Here is a 20237-nt window from a genome sequence, read left to right as displayed (position 1 = left end):
CCAGATGTAAAGTATGCTTTCCTCACCTCTCTAACGTACTGATTTCCATCACCAAAACAGAGGAGCAAGTTGGGCAGCACATGTACTACATAAGGTTCAAACAGGCGGCCCAGCATGGAGCAGAGCATCTCATAAGCGAACAGAGCACCCTCCCTGTGACGGTAAATCTTTTTATCCTGTATAGCGTCTTGTAGTGTGGACATTATATTAAGCTGTTTGAGGTACAAGATGCCCAAACCCTTCACCAGTCCTGCCAGACCGTAAGCTGCTCCTTTCCTCTCACCATAAACAGTGGACTCAAGGAGCTGAAATGGATAAATCATAATAAATAGCGGTTAGATGGACGGATGATAGTTTACTACCTCGACCTTATTTTGGTCTTAAATACAAACCCATCTCTCGGGATTGCATTAGTTCTTGGTGCTAAAAGATTGCTGACCCGGGGCTACGAAAAAAGGAAAGAACTCGTGGGATTCTGAAAACCAAATTCTTCCCATGACAATGAAATAAAAGAGGAGTGCATGCAGGTTAGTCTGGGGTGAAAGGGTGATGTATTGGTGAACAGATTATGGATTGAAAAGGAAATGGATGGACCATGTAGCACGAACGACAGACAACAGATGGATAAGTACGAATGGCTCATCCACAGACTGGCAGAAAAGATAATAGCTTGCATAGCTGGTGGCACTGTTCACGCACATAACACATTTGTACGGACTGGGAGAATCCAATAGTGTGAGTCGCTGACAAAAACTTTGCCTTCCAGGGTACTACACCATCAGCTACGTACGATAACAAGAGAAGGGAAGCACCAAGAACAAGGTAGAGAGATAGATCGGAAGATTAGTCAGTCCGAAATGAACAAGATTAACCGGGGATAGGGCAGCGTGGTAAAACACGGTAGCGGACTTCAATCTCTGCTGGATGAATGATTCCTAACTAAACCAGTAAAAAACCTACGCACCTGGTTCAGGAGATTCTTTACCATTTCTGGTGCTTCTGACTTGATTGCGGGGACAAGGGGAGGAAGGCAGTTGGATACAGCTTCTTGAACCTAAAAAAAATAATAGAACGAACAAATAAAAACGCCTTAAGGACTTTTTGTTGGCTAGCTATTGTATGTTCGTGCAATCATCAGCATTGTTTTTCGAGAAAAGTCCTACCAACCTCGTTGTCAGAGTCCCTCGTCCTCCGGAGGGAAGGGAAGAGGAGAGACCCCGGGAACGAGGTTGATTTGGTACCATTTCTTTGAACTCTTCAGTTTGTACTTTATGTACACTTGAACCAATTAACTCATAGTAAGTAATCACAATCATGCCACTACATATTCCAGATGGGAATTCAACCGATATCTTGTCAGACGCCCCAAACACTGATCTATATGAAGAATCACAGGAAACGATTTTATCTACTGCAGTTATTGTGGACGGAAGTAGTACTTTGGTTAGACATACCTGTTGTGATGGCGTTGATAAAGCATTCAAGAGCTTTCCAACAATCGGCCTGACCTGTAAAAAGAGTTAATAAGAAAACAGTTTATAAGAAGATATCAAAGTAAAGGAAATTAAGAGATACATGAATGGTGACTATATGAAGTGCATACCTTGGGGTCATCTTTGTCCAAATGTCTCGCTAAACAGCCCATCAGGATGATGACTGACTGACGGATTGTGTCATGCGCAGATGTGTCTGGCGCCATGTCTAAGAACTGCTCGAATACTGGTAAAAGAAGCGATATGTTCGCCTGGAAGACAAAGTTTGATCAACACATTTACAACGTCAACTAGTCCCTTGTTTCTTAAGGATAGTAGAGTGAGGATCATAACACATGAAAAGTACAGTACAAACCTTTCCGTGGTCGTTCACGGCCTTCAGTGCAGCATTCAACATATGTTTTCTGACTTCTAGGTTGTGATCTCCCAGACCAGTTGGCACAAAAAAGACGAACAACGGCGGAACCTACACAGAGAAGAATGACGAATGTTGAACATTTGTTTTGGTCAAAGCAACTTGAAAACAGCGTCACCCAACACTTGTTAATTCTTAAACACTGTTTTTCTTGAAAGAAATGTCATGTTTTGTTGCAATCCTGGTAAACAAATAGATGTATTTTGTCAGTTGATAACATAGTTATACTCGTTGTAGCTCAGTGGAAGAGCATCCAGAACTGGTAATCCGAAGGTAATAGGTTCAACTCCTGTTTTACCGACTATGCCTGTGTCAATCGGAAGGTCATAACATCGTTGAGAGAACTCGGATGTCCTTTTTCCGAGTATGCCTGTGTCACTAAGTGAAAAATAGATCATTCTGCGCCTTGCACTGTTTTTGATTCTACTAAATTACCTCTTCCTCGGATAGCTTTGGTGACAATTCTCCTAGTGCCAGTGCTATCCCACACCGTGCGTCCGAAGGATCCATTGAATCACTGGGAACCACTCGTCCCAGGTTGTCCACTACTGGCGGAGGAACCTACAAACAAGACAGCTCCTGGTTGATATAAACGCATCTACTGTCAAGTGAACGTGTCTACAGTCGAACATAATTTGGCTGTGCTCTTCCGAGGCTACACTACGGACTCAAAATTCAGTTCAGTTGAAACAATCAACAGTTGACCAATCACAGAAACCATATTGGATTGTCAAAAAACCAGGCATAAAGCAGAACCATTCTTCATTTGGCTGACACGGCCTTTCCAACACTACACACCGCTTACACGTTGTAATAAAAGCTAGAATATTTGTGGCTCATAAAATTGGCTCATTGTGTTAATCGGATTTCAAAAGCTGGAGACCCGCTTAACCTAATGAAAAGCTTTCAACTTGGTTCCACGTTTGCGCAATCACTAAGAGAAACTAAGTTCAAAATAATGTACCTGAACATACCTTAAGTTTGACGTCATACAGATCTACCAGCTGCTGCAGAATGGACGGCGCAACATCCGGGTGTTCTGTGATCGCAGCAGCCAGTGCTGGGGCAGCGGCTTTCCTGATAACTTCAACGTCATGTACGACATCCTCCAAAAGTGCACTGCATAGTGGCTCAGGGACACTGAAGCCCACCTCCTGCCATAACCTAGAAAAGTTCAACAAACAGATAAACGTTTCACTCCCTGGCTAGAAGCGTCAGAATCTCCACTGTCTATCTTTTTTTTTTTTCCATACTTCTCTCCCACTTTGGCATTTTCCTCATCCACGTCAAACTTTGCCACCCAGAGGCGTCTAACAAGTTGGGCGGTCTGTGCTGTCCCATGATCCCCTGCGGACAGGATGTCTGTCAGGACCAGAAGCCCTTGTAAGGTCGCGAATCTCAGTGAAGCTGCGGGAGACTCCAGGGACTTTAACAAAACAGAGATCTCGGCTGGTGAGGCTGTGGCACAACCTTCACCGCCACTAGATGCCTTGCACAGTTCAACCAGGCTCAGAGATGCAAGTTGCTGGAAAGAGCATAAAACAAGAGGAAATTATCCACAAGATAATAAAATAAAGCTTAGAGTAAGACTACGAGCAGTCCTTATTTTTCTTAGGGATAGTAGCGCGAGCAAACCACGCGCGTTCGCGCGCGCGAAAATTGGTTCCCGCGAGGAGACGCGACGGGCGGAGGGAAGCCTCACTTTTGCCTCATTTACGTTGGCAAAAAACAAAAGGAAAAAAGATTACAACAATAACTGCGTTTGCTTTTTTTATGCTTCAGTTTTTCTCTCTTTTGACTAGACAGTCGATTTTTGGTTAAGACAAAAAAGATTGAGCAAATCTGATTCCCACATTCCGCGCAACAGACCATAGTGAACGTTTACTAACTGTTGATATTTACCTGTAATCTTGAACCTTTGATCGTATCTGGACTGGTGGAAATAATTTCAGCCAGGAGAGTAAACATCTCTTGTCTTGGCAGCAGAGCAGGATCACTCTGAAAAAAGAAAAAGAGTGATTTATAAAGACAGCTTAGCAGACTGTAAAATATTTGTTAGAACAGATAAAATATTCTGTATTTCAATCAGATAAGGATTTTGTATTTCATGTGAATTAATAAATCGAACGCTACAGAAACTGAAGATAGATAGATATAATGTAAAGAATGTATAATGTCACTATACTTTTAAATGCCACTTGGTTTACATGCTGCGTGTGCTGAGGAAAAATACTGGTGAATGTATTTTAAATCGTGAAAAAAACTCGAAGACTTCCCCATTCCTAGTCTCTATTTGATAAGCTCTCACAATCACTTGTAAGCAAAATATTAATCCTTGCGACTTGCTCCCGTCTGGCCTCAAATCCGGAGGCCGTCGGTTCGATTTCCGCTGAGATCAATTTTATTTTCTTTGTCTCGTACGATCTCCCATTTCCTCACTAGGGCTAATGCTCAGTAGGAATTTCATGGTTATCTTAGCACTTTAACATACAATACATAGTTAATTCTCTGATCCATCACTTAAATCCTTGCATGAGTTTGTCTGCACAACGTAAAACAAGATGTCCCTAAGGGAATTTCTCATTTACCTCATTTTCATCCTCTTCCTCCTCGTCATCATCCTCATCATAACTGGCTCGCAGTTTACAGTGTTCAGCTACAACCTGCAGAGCCTGGTGTCTAAGGTCTTCATCTCCCCCTAAAGCCTTTCCTCCTTCTCTTAATAAGCATCTTAGCAGAGGAAAACAGAAGGCAAACGCTGGTGCAGAGAGAAGCTCTGCTGGTGAGTTTGATGATGCAGCTCCCAGGACACTGGGGGGTACTGTGAGGGTGTGGAGAATGGACAGGACACGTTTGGTGGCAGATAAGAGGTTCTCCTCACACCAGGCTGGAGTTATACGGCACATGGGTTTAAGAAGTCTCAATGTCACATATCCAACAAGCTCAGCTGATAAAAAAGACAGAATACAAAACATATCAGTGATTAAGACACAGTGGAACCTCGATTTAACGACTTCGTTAAATAGTGGTTCCACTGTACAGACGTTTTGGTTCAAATTCTTCAAGGACTCATTTTCAACTCGTACCGAAAATCTCATAAAAACACATATCAAGGCTTATTTCATTAGGCTTCTAAAGTTTAACGGGATGATGACATGACTACACACACCTCACGAGTCAGCTTCATTTAAACGTGCCACAATGTGGTAACAAACAATAACCACAAATGACACTAAATTCTTCCGGTCATTTCATTGGTGCACCATAACACCACTTTCAGTTTTCCTTTTTCTTCTACATGAAATATTTGTTTAAAAATGTAGTAACTTAACCACAGAAGTTCACAACTCGTACACAAACTCAAAATGCAGATGATTAGAATTAAAGTGCTCAGAGCATAACCAACCTATGTCGCATTTTAGTTTGCCTTTTGTTGTTTTAGCTCAGATTCAATGGAGTTTTTGTATGTGGCCTTGAATTTCTTCAGAAAACGTTGGTCCAATCTTTTATCTGCTGCTTTACCCTTCGTTTGCAATTACAAAAAAAACCCTATGATTATGGGCAAGATTTCCGTTTTTATCACAAAACAGTTGGTTAAGTTCTGAGCCCTTCAATTACAGTTTTTAAGCTGTTACGACATCACTTACCAAGATATTTCTGTTCCTCGTCCAGTGCACTTTTGCCAAGCTTCAAAATCACAGGCATAACCACAGGGGCAGTCAAGGGGGACTGCAGTAATGGCAGCAGGGTGGGTAGGAGGGTGGGGATGTATTGACGTATGGCTTTCGGGTTTGCTGTTATAGCTATCTCCAGTAATGATCCCACCTGGGCAACTTCATGATGAAGCTGTAACAGGGAGAGGTATAGAGTATTAACTACCAATTAACCACCTCCCTCCCACCCCTCCCCCATGAAAATAAGTGCCACACACTTCTACATCTTCATAGGACCAGCTAAAACGTTTCTACCAAAAACTGCACAAGAAGTGTAAAGTGTTTCTTGAGACATCACATTTCTCTGTATCAAGATTTGTTTGCATCTGCCGAAAAATGCAAACACACAGACAAATAAAGGTGTAGAACTGTAATATTTCAACATGAAGAGCAATAACTTGCCTCTCTTAATCTGTCACGGATTTCTGCTTCCTTCATCAACTGAGCTTCGAAGATCTCTTTTTCCTTTTGGCTCATCTCATCTTTCTCTGACAGCTTTCCTTCAGCTTTCTTCTTCTTTTTTATTGACTGTAAAATTCAAAATATATCATTTTCAACAATACTCCTTTCACAATACGTGACTCGCGCGTAACTGGCTTATGTGTGAAGGCGTTACTTCTTTTAAGATTAGCCAGGGATTTGTAGCGTTCAAGATTTTATTTGCTCTAGATTTGCAGCTTTCTTCCTTCAACGGTCTGTTCGGGAAGCGTCAGCCATACAATCGTAATATACTGAAATTACCGTGAGAAAACAAGTTATTATTTACATCAGTTCGCTAATGTGACGGGATTCAAAACGGTTGAAATACTTACAATTTGTGTTCGTTATTTATTTATTTATTTATTTATTTATTTAATTCAATATTTATCCAGGGGCATCCAATTTAGCAGAGCTAGTTTAAATGGAGCCCTGACACAGCACAAGACAAAACACAAAACATTGAAACAAAAAAAAAAAACCAAACAAACAAAAAAAAAAAGCAAATAAAAAACTAGACAAATAATTAAGTTATAAATGCAGCATGTACCGCGGGCGTTACTGCTTAAGATGGCACTTTAGTTTGGTTTTAAATTTACTGAACGCCTCTACCTGTCTAATGGTTCTCGGGATGGCGTTAATCCTTGTTTGACGGCTGGCAATTCGCAAGAATCATCTTATTGGTGGAGGCGAATAAAATTTGGTAAATGGTAAATGATCCCTTGCGTTTCAAACTTCTCGCTTCGCGATTAAACCAAGAGTGATGCGCCGAAGGTCGTTGCAAGTCTAAATGTTATTTTAAATTCTTGTCACCTGACTTTCCCGCCTCGCGAATTCGAGGCGATACTGAATAACAAACAACAATATGTGCAAATTGACGAAATTTTTATCTGCACGAATCGAAGTGTAAATCAGTACGCTACATTCAACATAAAAGTGTTTTAACTTTCAATCAGCAAGTAATCTATCTCTTCTCTCTTACCATGTTGTATTTGAAAGGCTCAGCTCATAAACAACCATAAGTGCATTTCAGATAGCTTTTTTGTTTTAGCTCAGATTCACCGGAGTTTTTGCACGTGGCCTTGAATTCTTTCAGGAAACATTGCTCCAATGTTTTATCATATCTATCGGTTAGTACGCGCGGTGTGATTGGTCTATTTTGCGTGTCGTATTTCACTGTACGGCCCGCTAGTTTCCTTTCCCGCGCGCCCAATTAACCTCAGAGGGATAATAAATATCTTACTAACCTCGTTTTCTCGGTCCGTACTTTAAGTTACGTAACTTGAAGTACGGACCGAGAAAACGAAGTTAGTAAGAGGTATTTATTGGCTGCTTTGCGCTTCGTTTTGTGATAAACACGGAAACCTTGCCCATAATCAAAGCTTTTAATGCAACGAAGCGAAAAACAACAGATAAAACATTGGGGCAACCTTTGCTGAAGGAATTAAAGGCCACATTCAAAAACTGTGGTGAATCTAAGATAAAATAACAAACAAGCGATCTAAAATGCATTATAAGTTGATTATTCTGGGTGAAAATTTTGGAGTATGATGACAACACACCTCACGCAGTTCCATTTCCCAGATTTGGTCCTCATATGAATAAGCCTTTGATTCCTTCTTCATATTTTGACGTTTTGCAGCTTCTGCCGACTTGGCGCTGTGTGGGAAATCAAAAAAACAAAAAAACCATGAATACACTGGAACCTGGTAGAGAGTAAAGTCTTCATAACAAAATGAAAGTTCCATTTAAGGCGTCTTTCGATTGACCCCACTTCAGAATCAGGAGTACCCAACGATCCTTTAGAGAAAATTAATCGTATGTTGCACTAAACACTAGCTGAGGTGGTGCAATTACAGAGGCTGTTTCCTTAAGACGTTTCGCTGGGATTTTATCAGGTCCTGTGGCTTTCGTGACATCAAGGGCTTCGAGCACGGATTGGACTTCGCTAACAGTGGGCGTTAATTTCGACATATCAGGACAAGGCTGGTCCATTGGCAGCGCTTCCAGATGAAGGGGGGGGGGGGGGGGGAGGGGGTCTCATGGACGAAAACTGATGCTAAGTAAAAGTTAAAGAGATTGGCTATTTCCCGAGATTTTCAGCTGAAGATCTTAACGGCGTACGATTACCTGGGTTAGCGAATGCACTGGCTGATATTGGCGTCGAGACTCCATCAGGAATTGTATGCGATTTGGAATTCAGCTTCAAAATAGACAAAAAACGCTTAAGGTTTGTGTTGAGGTCGGACTCGACGGAACCAAGAAACTCACCAAAGCTGTTCCGCAGCATGCGCTTTTATACACTGTTTTGCGCAAGTTTTTTAACTTCTCCCTTAGGTGGCTCGAGGGAGATAATTTCAGCTTTTGACTTATAGATTCCCTTTTCCTGATCAAATTAAGTACGGCAGACATCCAAGGTATGGGATTCCGTCCCTTAAGTCTCTTGGTCTGTATATAGTCAGAGACCGCTGCAAGAGACGTGTCTTTCCATTGATGCCAGTCAGTATTTATATCGTCATTGGCTATGATCGAAGAGAGGTTAATTGCTGACAGCAGACCCTCAAAATCGCCTTTTGCATAATCGTAGACAAATCTCAGGGTTTTTGATAGGGCTTTTATAAAAGTGTTAAAGTGGAAAATAGTGATGCTGTGGTCTGTAAAAACCCCCGTATCTTTTGGAAACAATCAGTGTCGGTTACGTTAACACGGTTCGGCACGCTCGTGATTACAAGGTCAAGTATGCTGTTGCCACAAGTGCGTTTTTTGTTGAGTTGTGTCAAGAGATGGTCATGAAGGGTTTCAATAAAGGCTAGTTCGTTAACACCCGATGTACTGTCAATGGAGTCCCAGAGGATGTGTGGCAAATTAAAATCACCCGAAATTACCATATTGTCGAACTTGTCACAAACTTCATGCAGATAATTATCGAATATATTCCAACTTTAGTCTTCATTGGGTGACCCATAGCAAAAACAGATTAAAATTCTTTGACCAGTAAGCGTAGTAATTTTGGCAAAAACGATCTCAAGCTGTTGCAGCTCGGCCTCCGATTCAGGTTTAAATTCTTTGACGGCTTTGAAGAAGGCTGATTTGATTGCAATAAGAACTCCACCACTACCTCGATCAGACCGATCTCTCCTAAATATTGTAAAGCCAGAATGCAACATTTCAGAGTTGCTGATATTTTGGTTCAATCATGTCTCATTCACGCATATATAACGTTAGAGTTTTCGGCGTACACCAGGTCCTGGAAGCGAAGGAGGTTACGCACGGATTGCCAGTTTGTTGTGCTGTCTTTGTGATACTTTTGAACTTTTTAAGCTTCTGGCATTCATCACGATACAATTGATTTTACCAGCAGTTGAAGCAGAAACCGGTCCAGGGGACGTTAGGAGGCGAAAGGTAGCATCTGAATTGTTGTAGTAACAAACGTGGCACATTTTCATTACATGTCACAGTAATAAGTGTTGACTTAATAGCCAAAAACAGAAAAATAGCAACGGCTTTCACAGAGCTCTTCGAGTGACAACCTGATTCCCTTACTGACAATGTCAACAATCCATCGAAGGAGCAATCGTTTTCGGGAAAACGGCAATAAAAATTGTAAGAATGAAATAAGGTAAAACGAGTCCAAGACTACCGGTAACTCCAAGACTACAGGTCGTTTGACCATGCGTCATCCTTCTGTCATTATATCGTTTTGGCCCGTACGCATGCTCAAACCTCAAAACGTACCACATGGCAGACAAAATGACTACATTGACATATATATTCATGGGTGAATCTCAGTTTAAGTCAGTAAGGTGGAACTGAGGTGCCTACGAAAGGGATCTGTCTCATATGGTCTAGGGGCCGACTTTTCTCTCCCTCACTGTCTTGTCGGGGACAAGGTATCGGAAAGCATCGCGGAACCATCTCCAGCTGGCATAAGCGAACCGCGGGCCGAAATCTCGTGGTGCATCGTCATGGTACAACGCTCCGGCACAGTGTCCAGAGGTACCGCTGTCGGCTGTATTTTTCTCTCTTTTTCAGCCATTTTGATATTTAGACTGGCAAGTCGCCCGAAGACATCGTAGGGAAAGAAGCATTTCATTCATGTCCTTGTTAAATTGTCGACGAGCATTGTGTACAATACAATATTCATAGCCTTTAAGCCAATTCTGTACATTAAACACGTTCCCTTGAAAATATTACATCGATAAATACATTTACGCGCAGGGGGGATTGCAACCCTCATGTGTCCAAGATCAAGGGCCAGTTTTAGAGGAAATTCCTCCGCGATTCTGGAGAGATTTTCGAAAAATGTCAGGGAAACATGTAATAATTAAGGCAAAGCGGGATATTAAATCTCGGGAAATTCGAAATCTAACAGCCATTCCGCTTATTCTTATTCCGGAATGTGGTCAATCGAACGCAATCTTAATTACAGGATTACCAATAACATGCGACCTACCGCCTGCAAAAAAGTCAGTTTAAGTTGTGGATGTTAATCAAAGGGAAAAAACCGGTGAAATTAATTTGATTTCTGACAAGATTTCAAGGCAACAGAGCCAAGGAATTGACAATTTTGCTTATTAAGAGAAGCTAAAACTTTATTAATTTTGACTTCCGAGCCATGCCAGCTGCTTTTACAGTTTTTCCAATATGCTAAATTAGAAACATTGCTGATTTTTGAAATTATCACGTGTAGTTTCATGTAAAAGTTTTTTGTTGTTGTTGTTGTTGTTGTCGTAAAAGACGCTTTTTTGGGGTCTTTTAGTTTAAAATGGCTTGGGACCAACTTTGATAGAGTTTTGTTATCTGTAACTCGACCTTTATGAAGGTGGTAGGTCGTGTGTTATTGGTAATCATCGTAAACCCTTTAAGCAGCAGACCAACCTTTGCAGAACACTTGTGTTGTATATCTCACCCTCAGGAGTATTCATGATGGCAAACTCCTCCACAGTGACGGTACAAAAGGCTGGTTTAGTTAAACTCATCACACTGTGCTTCACAACCCGAGGAAAAATCACTTCGGGGGCAAGTTCTGCCATGGTTTGAAGAACATTCTGTGAAGTCTAACATATAGACATTGAGAGATGAGTTAGTAGCACAATGAGAAAAATCTTTGGGCTGATTATTAAAGTAGGTGTGCTAAAAAGGTTCCGTCGAGGCACAGTTATGTAGACTAGTGGTTAGCTGTTGGATATTTGATGGGATTTTCAATGGGAAGATCAGAGGGGTTAAAAAAACACGCGTTGATGCAACATACTGCATGACATAGAACCATAGGGTCAGTTATTAAAAGACAGTTTAGACGGTGTTTAACAAACCACGTTCTAAGCCATTTTCAATTTTGCCAACAATCATATCTAAACATTATCTACTGCCGACGGTAACAAGGCTTGCATCCCAGACTAGAAAACTATTTATCTACTTAAAATAAACCAGTTATAAACAGATTTGGAGACCCACTGATTGTTAAGCCGCGGCCTAAGTTAGACACTGTTTAAATAACTGGCCCATAGTGTTTTTTTTAACGTTTGTTGTAATTGAATGGATGAGAGCACAACTGTCTTATGTTACATTTTAGGTTGATTCACTCAAAAGTTGTCGGTTGCTCTGCTTCTGGTTCAACCAAAACTAGATACACAAAAATGACCAGGCTAAAACTCCTGAAAAGATTTCCTTACGATGTATACAGTAATATTTTTTAGAAACCTTACCTCCTGCAGTTTGCTGCCTGAGAAAATCATGGCAGCAATGGTGTCCACATGTCGATCCACAAAGCTCTCTGTCTCTATCTCCATTCCATGCATGATTCTGAGCCATAACTTCTCTTTACTGGAAACTACAGCAAAATAAGTAAAAAATCCAATCCAGTAACTCCAAGCATTTTATTCATCAGAGAGATATTTGGTGATTTCGTACTGCTGAAGAAATATAGTTTCACTTTAAAATGTTACGTTTTTTCTTGTCAAAAATTCTTTCTCCGTATAGACTCAATTATTAGTCACTGTTCAGGAAATGACCCTGCGCTTACCCCTGAGTGAGCAGTGGAAATCAACCCTACATTCTGTACCATTGCCGCTTAAACAAAATGTTTGTTTGTTTTGGCAACTTTTTGACATCTTTAGAAAAATCAATAAGAAAAAAGCTTGTGGCAAGAGTATAGTGCATATCATCATAAAATAATGCAAAGGTTGCAAGAAATTCTCACTAAGAAACAAACTTACAAATGGCAGGATGATGAGTGTCTGGAAGGACTTGCAGTGCAATCTTGTCTTTTGAGTCAGTTGATAGCTCTGAGTTAGTCTTCACAAGGGACTGGATCAGGCAATGAAGAGCAGACACAAGAACTCTGTGACTGATATCAGTTGACGCAGCATGTGGTACATCTCCATTTACTGCAGGGATTGGACTGTCTGGGATGGGATGCTGAAAGATACAAGGCTTATTATATGATCAATGGTAAAATGGTGATGTTAATTTCCATATGTGGTAACCAAGAACTGAAGGCCTTTGTGCTGTTGTATTGGAGAGTGGTAGGGGATAATGAGAGAGATGGTGTGATGGCATGAAGGAAGCAGGATCAGGGGGGTGGTGAAATGAGGAAGGTGGAATGGGGCTGGTAGTGTGGGGGGTGGGGGTGAGGAGTGATGGTGTGAGGGGTGGGTGGGTGGGGATAACACAACTACTGAGAGGAGAGGATGAAGATGAATATTTTGTACAGAAAGGTTATAACAGTTGTTGGATGGCCTGTGCTGGATTCTGGATGCCACAAATATGCCAAGGTTACATCACTGAATTTGCAAACCCATTATCATACAGCACAGTAGGGATGTATAAGAGAGGTAAGAGATGAGGGTGGGGTGGGAGGGGTGGTGGTATGAAAGAGGTGGGTGGGGATGAAACTACTGCAAGAGATTGTAAAGAGGAGGGTTAAGATGAATAAGATAAGCTTCTTCCAATTATTTGTATGTTTTTGTTCTTGATGGTATCACTTTATTCTACTTTACACTAAGACATTTCTACAGTAGCTTGATCAAAACACCCTAAAGCCAGAAATTGACCAGGCACCACGCAGGTAAATTATACCACAAAAATTTAAGTTAAGAGGTCATCCATAGCACAGCCTGATCATTGCTTGGTTTAAAAACTTGCTTACAATGTTCATTGTTTGATGTTGTTGTTTCACTCACCTTCTGCTTAGCTAAAAGCTTAGAAAACTCAGCCAGCAATGAAGATTGCATTTCAACAGCACTCTCTCCTGAGTTGCTAAACAGATGCTGTATGCAGGATTGTGTACTCTGTCTGATCTTCCAACTTGAGTGAGTCAGCAGAAAGATCAATGCTCTGTACCACGGCCTAACAACATAAAAAGAACTTTAATTATTACAACTACAATCACTTACAATATTCATCTAAAATGGAGGAGGAAATGCATGATCAGGATCTAAGAGGCAGACATTTAAAATCCAGCCAAAAACTTATGTGGCCTACACTCACAGAAATCCAGCCTAGCATCTATCCCTCCCTCCTCCAAACATGAACCTTGAACTTGAACTTTTATAAGAAATATATAAGTACTTTTATAAGAAAAGTATGGAACAAGATAGGATAACTTATTCATTGCTATCAGGGGTTAAAGGGTTAAGGTTACACTTACTGGCTGTTAGATTTGTTCAATCTTTGTCCATGGCTGATGACAAGTTTCTCAATAACACACACCAGAGACTGAAGAGCTGTTGAAATAGAAAAACATTTCTTAAAACCAACTTCTTTTTACAACTTGTACAAAATATAGTTCAAATTGTGTTTAGTATGTACCTTCTTCAGATGCCGAGTTCAAGAATTTCTCAGAAACAAATAATTGCTTCTTGGTATCAAGAAATGTTGTCCAAAATGAACCAAGCTTGGATTCTGAAAGGAAAACCAAATCAATTAAAATACATTCCAAATGGAAAAAAAATTGTTTTAAAACACTCCCTATGGAGAACTGATGAATAGTATGTCAGTTGCTTACATGTAATTATACAAACATATTATTTCTACCTGTGTCCATACACCTCTTTCCCCCAAACAGGAAAAATGAGACTACATATGCAACAGACTTAACCTTTTCACTCCCATGGGAAATGCCGTATTTTTGTAAAACCGCAACTGTGAACCCCTACACCAAGTGTAATACACCAATTAAAAGGTTTTATCTGGGGCATTGTATAAATCATTCCAGCTAAGACAAAGGAAGTAACAGAAGAGAATGAAAAGTGTTTAAAACAAGAAAATATAAACCTTAAAATACATCTCACTTCTCGTATACACTGGGTATAGTCCTAAACTATAGCTTAATTTGCAGATCTCAGCACATAGTTTCTTGTCAAATGGTGACTTGGTCTTAAAAGTGTAAGAGGAAAAAGTTACAAAAAATGGAGGGGTGGTTAATCATGTCTTATGTAGGAGGGAGTAAGATTTTATGCTTCTATTGTGCAGATCTCTCCAAGATCTGTTTGGTGTCCAAATTTGATACAAATTGACCCAATATTAGGCGTGTAATGACTTTTTGTGCCATATGGCACTCTTGGGAGTGAGAGGGTTAATAGAGTGACACACACCAGTCAACAGGTGCACATTGGGTGATACAAATTTATGAAAGCAGTTGAGTTTTGAAAGGAAGATGTTACCTGCTTGCACATCAGCAAGTGACAGTCGGATAAGAATGGAAGCTGCTAGCAGTCCTTCTGAAACAATCGCTACCTGGTTTGGTTGGCTACTGGCTTTCTCAACGGTCTAATAAAATAATACATATCAAGTATTGATCAGTGGTAGAGCATCCGAACTAGTAATCGGAAGGTTTTAGGTTCGACTCCTGATAGGAGCACTCAGAATTTCTTTTTCCGTACATCATTCTCATTTGTTCACCAGGCTTAAAATATTACATCACATTTCCTTTCAAGTATTTATCAGTTTTACAGTACAATTAGATTGAACAAAGTTACCACAACTGACTCAACAGTAGCCTTACTTGTAACAGCTGTGGTAAAATATCCATTCCTTGGAGAAGTGTGTTACCTACAGCATTCAGAACAAAGAACAAACTTACAAACTTAAGATATGCACCCAATTATAGTTCTTATTACTGGTACTTGTTAATTGCCAAAAGGTCTGGATAACAGCCAGCACAAAATAAGGAATACCTTGAAAGGCGGCAGTCATGCACTGTAAATATCCACTGCGTACTACTGTGGTAGCGTTCTTGTTGGTCATTCCTTTCTGTGATTAGTAAAAACATTTCAGGCTGTCAATTTTTTAAACCCTATTTAGATGAGGACAATAGTAACCTTTTTATCATGCAAACAAACACCACCAAATTTTGCAGCTTTTCTTTGGTATTGCTTGTGAAATTTTATGTTACCATAGCAACCAACTTTAGAGGGCAGATTTTTCAAAACCTTGAACTTTCCCATTCTTAACTTTCTTGCTGTAACTTTTACAATTTTAGGCTGCGTCATTTTTGGTCAATTCTGGTTGTTTTCTGACCTAGAAAAACAAAAAAGCCAATTGAAGGTGGACATCATTTGGAATTATTTTTGTTGTTGTTGTTGTTGTTTTTTAATTTGGAAAGATGATATAATTCCTATGTCGTGTGTTGCGATGATTACCAGCTAACATTGTGGGTCTCAAAGGTACTAAACACATTCTTAGTTTCATTGTCATATCTTTAAATTACACTCAGAGTTACAAGGGGACAGGGGAAACAACATTCCCACCGCAGTCAGATAAGACAAAAAAGCCTTCTGATGCAGGCAACAGAAATGTTGTCATAATTATAACGCATGTATAACTGACACTGCAGTTTAAATTTAAATTGATTTTTCCTGTCTCACCTTGAATGCATCGACAAGTGCCTTTGGTACCTGGGTTGAGAAATGTGAACACCACTGGCTCAAAACGGACAAACCAAAGACAAGGGCGCCTTCATGCACTGAAAAAAGAGGTTCATTGTGTTACTTTGTATAATCTTATGAAGGAAATAGTGAGGTTCTAAGAGGTTTTGCTAAATCATTGAGGGGCTACTGATTGAAAGCAAGAAGGGCTCCACACAAATTGATTGCTGGTTAGTATGTTAGGTTGGTTGGTTTTGGTGATTTATTGATTGATTGATTGATTGATTGATTGATTGATTGACTGACTGATAAGGCTAACATGCAAGCATCTATACTTAGACTGAGCAGGCAAGTAATCGCTTTTCATTACATTTCTTGTTTGATGACATTTCATGGAATTTTACATTATTATTTTCAAAGAACCGAAAACAAAACTGTAATTACACAAATGATATCATTAAAACATAACTTGATTATGGTTCATAACCAACCTTCTTGTTGCAAATATTTCACCAGCTTCTCTGTCACAAGCTGACTGAGTCCTTGAACAGAGGAGCTGCCGCTCACTGAGTGCTGCTCCAAGCTTTTCAACCCTTAAATGTTCAATATTTAACAAAAACAATAAATCAGTCTAATGTTCCTTTCACTTCTTTTTCAGTTTTATAAGTTTACTACCACAAAGTGAAATACTGTTGAGAATTAAATTTCTGAAAATTTCTTACAGTCAATCCACGTCACGCATGCCTGGTATTTTTGAAATTTAAACAGAGTTTTGAAATTTACATGTAAGCTTTGAAAATCTCCATCAAGATTTCAGAGTTCCTGTAGAAATTTCCCTAGTTTATAAACGGTGTAAAGTTATGAATTTTCCTTTACATTACAGCATTAAGTATTTCAAGAATAACAATTGTTTCCCAAGTATTTTGAATCTTTTTTTCAGTTAATCCGTCTTTTTCGGAAGGATTTCCAGAGAAATGTTTAACATTCCATTTACGTGTCGGACATTACAAAGAGAAATTTGTATGTTCAGTTCATTTCTTGGAAATACTGGCCACACGTGTTGTGGATTGACTGTAATTTCATGAAAACCTGAAACTCTCAAAAGCAATTTGAAAGTGAATACAGTATGTGCCAATCTGTAAAAAGAATCTGTAATTAAATTATTCCACTCTCAAAGCTTACCTTGAAGGACAGCAACTCTGTCATTCCACTGAGTCAGTTTACCTTCTGAACCTAACGAATAGGAAACAAATTGAAAATCAAAAGCCAAGAAATAAAAACAACCATTTCATCGCACAAAAAATAAACTTAATTAAAAGCACTTTAATCCATGTTTTATACGAGCAAAACTTCATCTGTTGGAAATCTACAGCCCTGCTTTCCTTACCATTAAGAACACCAAACACAAAGTTGATAAGTTCCTCCAATGCCCCAGGATCACTGCATTGATGTGCTAGATTCTTCAGGATTAAAGTAGCTTCCTGTCTGTGAAGTTCTTCTTTGGCACGTAACTGACCTATGCATTAGAAGTAAATTCAGAGAATGATGGACCACAACCATTATTGTTTACTTCAATTTACAGGTCTGTGAGGCTTGTTTTAACTTACCAACAGTATTTTTGCAGATTTCCAAAGCATATTTGGATAAATCAATTGACACTGAAGAAATTAAATAGGCAGTACCTGAAACAAAAGACACAGACATCAGTATCATCATCATTATCATCAATTCATCATCATTATCATTGTCATCACCAGCATCATTATCATCATCAACAACATGATCTTCATCATCGCATTATTGCCATCATCATCATCATCATCATCATCATCATCATCATCATCATCATCATCATTCTCATCACCATTATCGTCATCAACAACATTATCTTTAACAACATCATCATCATCATCATCATCATCATCATCATCATCACAATAACCATCACCAACACCACTGTATCCTGATCAGCATCATTTTCTTTCTGTGACAACTTTTGTGGCAATTACATTGTTCTCACACATTTAAACTTCCATGACAATTCTTGGCATCTTGTGATTCTTGCATGGTTTTCACAAGTTAAGGAAGACTTAAAATGTCCAGGTGATCAATCTTTTGCAGAGGCAGACCCAGATTAATATTCATCTACTCACTTCTAAGCACAACTTCAGGATTTCGGAGCAGAGCTTTCCGTACAGCAGGGAGAATTAAGCTGCTAAAGTCATCATGGGTCACATAACTCAGCAAAGAACCAATATGTACCTAAAAAGGTGACAGATCAGAACATGCATCAGACTTGCTGGTAGCTACAAGTACATGTAATTCCACTGATCATGGAATGCTATGAAGCAAAGTGGAGATTTTACAGTGCGAATACTATCACCGGGGTCACTTAAAACTGGCCAATCAGATCACATTATGATACGAACGGTGGATAATTAAAAAATTTGGGTTTTAACTGTTGTTTTCTGTCTACTCGTGATTGGTTCAATCGGCTTTGGTTGAAATTCATTGTTCTTGTCCTGCAATCTGATTGGCCAGTTTTGTTTAAGTGACCCCGGCAACAGTAGTCCCACTGTAACTGAGACGTCATCTTGTTTAATACTAAGCAGAGGACAAGTAACAAAATGTTTACAAAGATCTTTCTCACCAGAACATGGTTGACAGGTCTTGTCTTGCTACTGACGACAGCCTTCAAATACATCTCAAACAATGGTTTCTGAAGGACAGGATGAAGGATAAAGTTCAGTTGAGCCATTAATCCCCAATATCAATATGCAAATTCTCGTATCTGTTCTCTCCATATTTCTTTTGGTACTAGTTATGAGAATTTGTTTAAAAATCAAGACTGTTCATCTTTGGCGATCATTTCCTTTATTCTTATGACCTGTATGTTTGATGAAATTGTAATATATGAGAAATTGGATGTTGGTCACTATACTTGGTTAAAAGTAATAATTCAGTTCACTTGTGCTTCCTCATCTCGCAACTTGTATATGAATAAACTGAATAATCTAAGCTTCTGTACCGATAACCTTACGAGGAACTTGTCTGAACAATCTTTTAAAAATACTTTCAGCTGATCTTTACCGTACACTTGTAACAACAAAATATCATAATCTTCTTTTATTAGTTATTATAACTTGTTCCTTTAGTTCTTTTTATTTCAAATCTCTTCATTTTTGGTTCCTCACCTGTCATTCATTTCTAAACATCATTACGTAATATGGAGGCCAACTAGAAAATCGGATGGTTAACTTGGCCATCCTCAATCATTACCTCAAAATTATTCAAAATAAATTAAATTTTTTCTATACAAGAATGTACTTATAACAAGCTAATTACCATGAGGAAATAAAGGTTGTTGCTGTTGTTGTTGATCAGTTAAGCTGAGAGTGACAAGTTAGAACAATAATTTATTATTGAAGGGTTGGGAGCATAACCGACCTATCCTGCATTTAAGATTTTTGTTGTTTCAGCTCAGATTCACCAAAGTTTTTGCTTATGAGTGGCCTTGATTTCCTTCAGGAAACATTGCCACAATGTTTTATCCGCTGCTTTGCACTTTTTTTGCAACAACTAGCTATGATTATGGGCAAGATTTTTGTTTTCATAACAAAACAAAGTGCAAAGAAGTGGATAAAAGATTGGAGCAAAGTTTCCTGAAGGAATTCAAAAAAATTACCTCCAAAAACAAACCTTCTGAATGAAGATCTAAAGATAACTAAATAAAAATAATGCTATAAAATAATATTGACATACAAACCTTAAATTTAGTTATTGTTTCACTTTCTTTATTTTTTGTGCAGAAGTTGAAAAGAAATCCAGTCAAACAGCCATGTTCCTGAAATCAAAGATCATGAAATATTTAGTTCTCAAAGTGAAGACTTCATGGAAGACAAAGCGTGTGACTTCAAACCTGAGCTGCCTCCATATTGCTGATGGCTTCAGCGTACTTGTATGTTATGCCAGGAACCTGGAAATGTGGAAAGAAATGAGAAGAATTGACCTGACAGTTTTGACACAAGAGAAGCCAAAAAAGATGATTATAACAAATTTTGCAAAAAGTTTTATACACGGAGTCTCTGCCTCAAGGTCCAAACCATCTGTTCGAAATATTATTTTTGAAAGGCCCTTTTAAATACCTAAAGGAAAATTTTCCCTACCCTAAGCTATACTTCAGCTTGTGAAATCCCTACCCTTTCATATACCTCCAGCCTGAATAAGGTTTTCCATTTCGGGCAGAGCCTCACAATATAGTCCATTGTAGAGA

General features: G+C 39.2%; 1 protein-coding gene across 1 annotated transcript in view; it reads right to left on the bottom strand.

Moving 5' to 3' along the window:
- Positions 1 to 20237, bottom strand: part of LOC146452692 (stalled ribosome sensor GCN1-like) — a 40598-nt gene that overhangs the window by 17655 nt on the left and 2706 nt on the right. Inside the window, exons 6-36 of the mRNA XM_085097610.1 lie at positions 19884 to 19940; positions 19731 to 19808; positions 18615 to 18683; positions 18118 to 18226; positions 17572 to 17646; positions 17352 to 17480; positions 17147 to 17197; positions 16456 to 16557; positions 15965 to 16062; positions 15275 to 15350; positions 15103 to 15149; positions 14762 to 14867; positions 13908 to 14000; positions 13747 to 13822; positions 13280 to 13445; positions 12314 to 12515; positions 11804 to 11928; positions 10977 to 11155; positions 7661 to 7757; positions 6024 to 6149; positions 5556 to 5754; positions 4497 to 4855; positions 3811 to 3906; positions 3162 to 3433; positions 2883 to 3072; positions 2344 to 2469; positions 1849 to 1959; positions 1604 to 1744; positions 1455 to 1508; positions 965 to 1054; positions 27 to 305 (exon numbers count right to left, since the gene is read on the bottom strand). Of these exons, the coding sequence (XP_084953736.1) occupies positions 27 to 305; positions 965 to 1054; positions 1455 to 1508; positions 1604 to 1744; positions 1849 to 1959; positions 2344 to 2469; positions 2883 to 3072; positions 3162 to 3433; positions 3811 to 3906; positions 4497 to 4855; positions 5556 to 5754; positions 6024 to 6149; positions 7661 to 7757; positions 10977 to 11155; positions 11804 to 11928; positions 12314 to 12515; positions 13280 to 13445; positions 13747 to 13822; positions 13908 to 14000; positions 14762 to 14867; positions 15103 to 15149; positions 15275 to 15350; positions 15965 to 16062; positions 16456 to 16557; positions 17147 to 17197; positions 17352 to 17480; positions 17572 to 17646; positions 18118 to 18226; positions 18615 to 18683; positions 19731 to 19808; positions 19884 to 19940 (3978 nt within the window). The remainder of the gene's footprint in view (positions 1 to 26; positions 306 to 964; positions 1055 to 1454; positions 1509 to 1603; positions 1745 to 1848; positions 1960 to 2343; positions 2470 to 2882; positions 3073 to 3161; positions 3434 to 3810; positions 3907 to 4496; positions 4856 to 5555; positions 5755 to 6023; positions 6150 to 7660; positions 7758 to 10976; positions 11156 to 11803; positions 11929 to 12313; positions 12516 to 13279; positions 13446 to 13746; positions 13823 to 13907; positions 14001 to 14761; positions 14868 to 15102; positions 15150 to 15274; positions 15351 to 15964; positions 16063 to 16455; positions 16558 to 17146; positions 17198 to 17351; positions 17481 to 17571; positions 17647 to 18117; positions 18227 to 18614; positions 18684 to 19730; positions 19809 to 19883; positions 19941 to 20237) is intronic.

The sequence above is a fragment of the Pavona decussata genome, unplaced genomic scaffold (assembly GCF_977016875.1).
Source record: "Pavona decussata unplaced genomic scaffold, jaPavDecu1.1 SCAFFOLD_366, whole genome shotgun sequence".
In the NCBI taxonomy this organism is placed as follows: domain Eukaryota; kingdom Metazoa; phylum Cnidaria; class Anthozoa; order Scleractinia; family Agariciidae; genus Pavona; species Pavona decussata.
Note: the sequence above shows the minus strand (reverse complement) of the source record. Positions and strands in the feature narration are given on the sequence as shown.